Source organism: Arachis ipaensis, chromosome B07, assembly GCF_000816755.2.
Source record: "Arachis ipaensis cultivar K30076 chromosome B07, Araip1.1, whole genome shotgun sequence".
NCBI classification, from domain to species: Eukaryota; Viridiplantae; Streptophyta; class Magnoliopsida; order Fabales; family Fabaceae; genus Arachis; species Arachis ipaensis.
In genome coordinates, this window is record NC_029791.2 from 15,983,295 (window position 1) to 15,991,089 (window position 7,795).

Genomic DNA, 7,795 nt, shown 5'->3' on the forward strand with positions numbered 1-7,795 from the left:
TACCTTCTGATACCATAAGGTATATGGTATTAGATTTAGGTTAAAAAAAAAAAAAGAAGAGAAAGGTTTAAGCTAAAAATTTAATGAGTTCAAGAGAGATTAGAGAAAAGAAAAAATAGCATTTTTCATTTTATTATCACTTTAAAGACGTACTCAATAAGTCTATAGTAAAATATTTGTAAGTTACATTCTAAAAGTATGTTTTTCTTACTTGTATAAATAACTAGTTAGGTGTTAATTTTTACATATGTATATGAATTTGATAGTAATTACAAGACACTAATAGATTTTTTTTTTAAATAACATAGATGTTATCAATTAGATATAAAAAAATATTTTAATCATTCTAACTATGAATTTGATAGTATTCAAAATTGATATTTTATGTAAATAATATATTTGAGTTATGCATAAACATATGGTGAAGAGATGAAAAATAATAATTATTAAACTTGATATTTTTTTAAGGACAATTTACTTAAATAAAATGAAAGGGAGAAATCTTTACTCAAATGCAACAATTGAGAATCCTTTACTTGCGTGTCCTGTTTTATTTTTATGTAAGTTACCACGTTTTAAAATTTACACATAAACCGTGGCAAGTAAGCACGATTTATGAAGGTAGCAAAATGAACATAAACCGTTACTAGTAAACACGGTTTATGAAGGAGACAAAACGAGTATAAACCGTGAGAAGTAACCACGGATTAGGTTTGAATACTATTGGTAGAAACCGTGCTAGGTTCTAACGGTTTACTAGTAAGATGTTTGCTCATAAAATCCTCTAAGTTACCACGGTTTATGCGTTTAGGTATATAAATACATAATCCGCATTAAGTCTTGACGGATTTCATAGATGTTGGGGCCAAAATTTTTTGTGTTGAGAGTTTGAGAGAGAATCCGGGGACGTGAAGCCTCTGAAGTGGTGGACCATGGAAGACGAAACTCGTATGTACCGATTAAATGCTGTTGCGCACGTGACTAGAAACATCGACCAAAAGGTTAGTTATACTACCTTAGTCATATCAATATTTTTGCATTGGATGCTTGATATGTGTCAAAGTTTTGTGCATTTTATATATCTTCCTTAGTTATAATATCTTGACCTTAAAAAATATAGGACTACATGTTTGTTGGCGTTATCTTTAGGAATGTAAAATAAAAGTAAATAAGAGAGGGGTCTATTAGCACTTTTATTATACTGATTTGTCTGTCTATTATTATTATTGTTGTTGTTGTTGTTGTTGTTGTTGTTGTTGTTGTTGTTGTTAAAGAAAATATGAAACAAAGATGAGAAATAAAAATGTCGTGTTTCAGTTATGGATAAAGAATATATATGCTCAAGTTGTATGTTTATACTAATTTTTTTAAATTATATTTATTCATATTAATATTGCAAGTATGATGAGGATTACATGATATATGTGAACCACTTTGTTTTATGTTTTGATGTGTGGCAAATTAATTTTGTCATTAATGAATCGTAAATTTTTAAAATTTCTTGAGTGTCGAAATAATTCCTTATCCACATGTTGCAGCCTACTAGGGTTATTATCTGTGTTAGGAGATAACAGAATATGCCTCTACACGAACGGATTATACCGTATCTGGAGACTGTGAGCTTATATCACTTGGCTAGGCTGAACAGTCAGTGGTTCTGGGTTGATGAGCCTCTACTTAACGCATTCGTTGAGAGGTAGCGCCCTAAGACCTACACCTTTCACATGTCATTTGGGGAGTGCACTATCACTTTGCAAGATGTGGCATATCAGCTGGGTTTGCCCATCGATGGGGAGGCCATTAGTGGGTGCCTGACTGACTTTGAGAATCTGATGGACAACGGAAGACCAGCATGGGAGTGGTTTCGGGAATTGTTTGGTGAGCTACCGCCGCCAAATAAAGTCAAGCAGATGACGATTCACTTCACATGGTTCCATGAGAGGTTTCGGGTTCTCTCAACAGATGCGAGTAAGGAGACCGTGCGTATATACGCGTGTGCTTATATTATGATGTTGTTATCGTCTCAGCTGTTTGCGGACAAGAACGCAAACCGGGTTCACCTTCGCTAGTTGCCATATTTGGCATCGATGGATGACTTGGGAAGATATAGCTGGGGCTCGGGTGCACTGGCCTAGTTGTATAGATGTCTGTGTCGTGGGACAAACAGAAACATTGTTAACTTGGCCAGACCACTATAGCTACTGCAGTCTTAGATTTTCTGGAGGTTTTCCAGTCTCAGACCTAGTGGTTTTGATGTGTTTGGATTTCCGCTGGCATCCAGGTATGGTTTATTGTTTTGTGTGGATAACATGTTTAATTTGATGTGTTGTCATTTCTAATGAAATGCTCACAATGAAATTTGTAGGTGGGCAACATATCTGCCGACAACCGATACAGGAGATCAAAGAGTGGTGTTAGCACGCCTTTGTTTGGATAGATTGCGTGATCGCGATGTGAGTCGTTTAGTTTTTGCTCTTTGAAGAAGTCGTTCATGTTTACTCTGATGGTCTTATCTAACATTAGTTTCTCCATTACAGTTTTTGTGGGAGCCTTATTCTGCTCCCGATGTGGTAGCTGTTGTTCATCCGGAGATACTTGTTGAGGAGCACCATAGGCTATGAATGGTAGTCACAAGCCTGATATATTTTGCTGCGATAGAGTGGCATCAGGTGGATAGAGTGGTACCGCAGTTCGGCGGGGTTCAGCATCTCCCCCAGTTGGCTCTGAACATAGATTGGCTCCATGCGAAGGATGGTAGGGGTGGAGATCGATGGTTCCCCAGTTATTATCAAGAATGGCATTTGCATTGGAACAACAGGCTAGATTCAGTCATCCCGGCCGATAGAGTAGCTGATCCCAGTCCATTAATGGACTGGTGGCATCGTGTGGCCTACAGATTCCTGTCTCCAGATGTTGTATTTCGTGATCTTAGACCGATTGCCGTGTCGGAGGAGGCTCGTTACAGAGGATTGTCCCAGGCACCTCCCAGGGTGCAAGTCCTGGACAGACCTGACAACAGGCGTGTAGAGCGGCGTCGGCGTATAGGCACACGTGCCACCGATCGAGAGTGGTGATGGCTCGACGACCTTATGGATTAGGACAAAGGTGGTGCTGATGATAGAGGTTTTGTGGATCATCGTGTTCATCGACGTAGAGCCAGACGTCACGGTGGGAGGGATGGTCGTGGACGGGCTAGAGGCAGAGGACCCCCCGATGGGGATGAGCAGGTTGAGCATGCTGTGGGTGAGGGTGCTGGAGGTTTAGACACAGGGATGGATCATGCCAACTACGAAGTTGGGGGTAGCTCTCAAATGTTCGGGACTGTCGGGCCACAGGGCTTTACTAATTTTGCTACCGCAGACGTAGGCATGGACATCGGGGATCATGTCAGTGAGTCAGAGTTCTATATGGATATAGCAGACATGCTGAGGGATGACGATGCTACCCATTATAGCCACAGATGCCGGATTTTCAGTCCCAGTTTACCGAGTACCAGCCACGGATGCAGGATGTTCAGCCTCAGATGCGGGTGGATCTCAATGAGCCTGCAGCATCTCCATATGACCCATGGTTCACTTTGAGTGGGACTCCCTCATCAGCATTCAGCGCCGTTCCGCCACATACATCCGCAGCAGAGCATGTTCAGTGACTGACGAGGGTGCGGCGTCCTCCTAGATGTGGCACCAGATCTCACTTGCTTGGTGGTTTCGATGTTGACGACGATGACACCATCGAGGATTCTGATTAGGATTGTGTTGTTTTTAGATATGGTAGGACTTATGTTTCATTATCTTGTGCGCAACATGTTTAGGTTCTTATGTATGAGAGTCTTATTATATAGTGGTAGACATGTATGTGTGATACATATGTTTTATGATATATGGTTATGAACCCATTTGTAACAACTTTTTAGCTCTTTCATGAGTCGACCAACGTGTTTCAATTAAACATCTAAAATAAAACGAGTTAAACATACATACTTAATATAATGAACTCAACAACGACATCGATGAACTCAACACCTAACATTAAACAACTTAAGCATTCGTAATACAATGTACACAACATCAACAACAAAAAAAGATGATAACATCTAAGCATCCCCGGTAGCAGTATGTCGTCGCTGGTCATAATTCCTCTGCATATGACTAGGCTGACGGTAGAGTCCAGAGCGCTTCGGGTGGTTTTGAGCAGTCTGATCCATGCTAATGGGGATTTTGGTTGCCTTTGGACATCCATCTCTTGAACGCCTCATGTTAGGATCGGGAATGACAGTCGGATAAGCATATGGCGGCCAGAGGCCTTCTGGGATAGGCAGAACAAGGCCTCCATACTTGCCATACAAGTGGGTACCGTCAATGCTCACGAGGGGCTTCCAATGTCGGAAGGCCTCAATGCAGGGTGGAAATGTCCAGAAAAGACGATGAAAGTACATTGTAAACTCATCGACCTGATCCCCAAGTCTAACAGGAGAAGTCTTCAACACTGTAACTATTCCGACCATGGTGGACTGGACCCCTAGCATCCAATGTAGCAACTCGGCATACGACTCTTCCCAATCTCCGTATATTTGTGCTATTGCCTTCTGTTTTGCCATCCAAACCTTCCTGTAACTAGGCCTGAATCCATAATCGGCTTCCGTTGCTTCTTGTAAGACCTTTATCGTTACTGCAGCATCCGCCCTAACCAATGGATAAATCCTCGCACAGATAACATGGTAATCAAGCTGCCGGTTGGTGTGGAATTTACAACCACAAACTAACCGGCAAGTACACCGGGTCGTACCAAGTAGTACCTCAAGTGAATGAGGGTCAATCCCACGAGGATTGATGGACTAAGCAACAATGGTTAATTAATTTACTTAGTTAGACAAGCAGAAAATGGTGTTTGAGAATTCAAAAGCATGAAACAGTAATTCAGAGAATTAATAAAGCAAGCAGTAAATGAGTTGTGAATAATATATGGAGAAATAGTTAAGGCTTCAGAGATATCTATTTTCCGGATTGACTTTTCTTACTAACTATTTTAATCATGCAAGATTTAATTCATAGCAAACTAGATGTGACTAAACCCTAATTCCTTAGACCTTTTTAGTCTCCTCTAACTCTCATCAACCGCCAATTCCTTGGTCAATTAATTCCAATTAGAGGGTGAAGTTTAATTCTAATTATATGCCACAAAAATCCTAATTACCCAATTATAAGAGGATTATATGTCATGTATCCCGTTAAGTTTAGATAATTAGAAATTTATGAGAATATGTTTTCAAGCTGTTGTTCAAATAAAGAGCTTTTCCAAGTTATACAAGAACTCAATTAGAAAGAGGGTCATACTTTCGTTCCACCTAAATTCATAAAATAAAGAACGAAAATAATTCTTGAATTATATGAATCAATACATGAATTAAAATAGAAAAACAATAGAATCAATCCATATAATAGACAGAGCTCCTAACCTTAACAGTGGAGGTTTAGTTGCTCATGGTTCAGAGTGGAAACTAGGATTCTCCTAAACTGTAAATTTGGAATCAGGTAAGAAGAGAAGAGATTTACCCGAAGGGCTGATTCTTTTCCCTTTTATATCTAATCCTAATAAATGTAAAATTTATTTTCTAAAACTAAATAATATCTTTTCCTATTTGTAATTAAAATAAAAGTTTTAATCAAAATTAAATTGAAAACAATCGTGCAGCATCAAATAGATGGAAGGGGGACCACTGCTCCCTTTTTAACTGGCGCATGTAATCATGTGCTTTTGGAGAATTTGTGGTTTTGGCGCCTAACTTGAGAAATTTCAAGTTAGGCGCCACCTTGACTGTACAGCTGGAAGAGAAGTATATACTATTATATATCGTTAGAAAGTTCTGGAAGTTAGCTTTCCAATGCTGCTGAAATCACGTCAATTGGATCTCTATAACTCAAGTTATTTCTATTTGAGTGCAAGGAGGTCAGAGTTGACAACATCATCCACTTTCTTCTCTTCTACAAAATCTCTGTCAAATCCATCTGAATGCTACCTGAAATAAATAGAATTGCACACAACTCAAAGTAGCATCCATAGTAGCTAAAAGATATTTAAATCTTGATTAAACTCAACAATTTAAATACAAATTCACTAGAAAAAGATGGAAAATATGATCACGCATCACCGGTGATCACTGGAAATGGAGGTGGCCAAGCAAGTGTGTGGACCGTTGTACCTCCTAACCTCCCAAGTGCCCTTTCGTGTACGAAGCGGTATGTGAATCAACCAACTATAACCCTTGTCGAACTCCTTGCATTTCTCATGATACTTCAGATGATTCGACTCTAAGACGCTGTACTCAACACCTCGACGGATGCTATAGTCCTTCACACTCAAAACAGCTTCATCTTTATTCTGGAATGATTGTCCAATCTGAAACTCTGTAGAAGAACCCCCCAATAGTAGCACCTCCGTCTGCCTGTTGCCACATTGCCTCCAAGTTTAGAGTGAAGAAGTGCGGAGGGTACTACTGTGTGCTAGAACTTGAAGGGCCATGCTGTGTATGTGGATCGGCACCTGTGTCATCATCGTCGTCCCCAATTATATCAACAGGCTCCTGGTCTGAGTCATCGTCCCGCATTGCATTCTCAACTTGATCAGGTTCCCCGAACCCTTGAACATCATGAATAATGCCAGGACCAGTATCCACCTTATATGTCTGCTGCCGGACCCCATGATTCTCGAACGGTACAAAAGCAACTACCTCTGTACAATCTAAATCAGCCGCAAAGGAAGGGGATGCAACCTACGGAACAGTTGGTGCGGCTGCAGGCATCGAACTAGACACACCGTCCATGGCAGTCGAGCTATGAACCGGAGCTGATGCCCCAGAACTATCGACACCAACCTCCAACTTCGCATACAGCTCGTGTATTTTGACCTCTGGAAAACTCCTAACACAATGAAACAGAACCCGAATATCTTCATCGGTCGCTATCACAAATGTATCATACTTAACACTGGTCGACACAACTCAGATGGGAATCTTATAGAATAGCTTCTTCACCCACTTGCTCCCAAATACCCCAAACTTCTGCAAGATGATGTTCTTTACATCTGACAAAGTACTTGATGAACTGATAAATACACTCAATGGTTCTCTGTCAGTGAACTTCACACCGTATTTTTTGCTTCTTTGAATTTTCCCAAAGCAATGTACTAACACAAGAAAACTCTCTTCCTCACTTGCCATTGTGAAAATGCTCCTCTTCAATAGCTTGATTCTCACTCATATATATATATATATAGAATTTTTCTCTTCATAAACCGTGGCAAGTAACAAAAGTTTTTGCATTTAAATATTCCTTCATAAAAACTGTGGCAAGTAACAAGGTTTTATGTTCAAAAACGTCTTCTTCTTAACCCGCTATGACTTACCATGTTTTATGATCAAAGTTCTCTCTTCATAAACCGTGCTTACTAGCCACGGTTAATGCTCATTTTACTACCTTCATAAACCGTGTTTACTTGCCACGGTTTATGTGTAAATTTTAAAACGTGATAACTTCCCACAGTTTACATAAAAATGAAAAAGGATACGCAAATAAAGGAATTACAATTATTGCATTTGAGTAAAGATTTTTTCCAACTATTTTATTTAGGTAAATTGTCCTTTTTTAAGATATTCTGAAATAATAAAGGTATTTATTGAATCAACATTGCATTACCATCAATCACAATGTTTAGTCACTTCAAAATTTGATTAATGATCATGTTTTTTTTTTTAAATTTTATTATAAATTCAAGCTATTTAAAAATAAGAAACGATAAT

The 7,795-nt window shown here is 39.3% G+C and overlaps 1 protein-coding gene across 1 annotated transcript; it reads right to left on the bottom strand.

Annotated features, from left to right (window-relative positions):
* On the bottom strand, nt 4,094–7,216 carry LOC107606790. Its single transcript, XM_016308809.1, has 5 exons — nt 7,035–7,216; nt 6,839–6,983; nt 6,495–6,769; nt 6,200–6,442; nt 4,094–4,682 (listed from the first exon to the last, which is right to left on the bottom strand). Exons 1-5 carry the CDS (start codon nt 7,214–7,216, stop codon nt 4,094–4,096), a joined length of 1,434 nt encoding a protein of 477 aa, XP_016164295.1.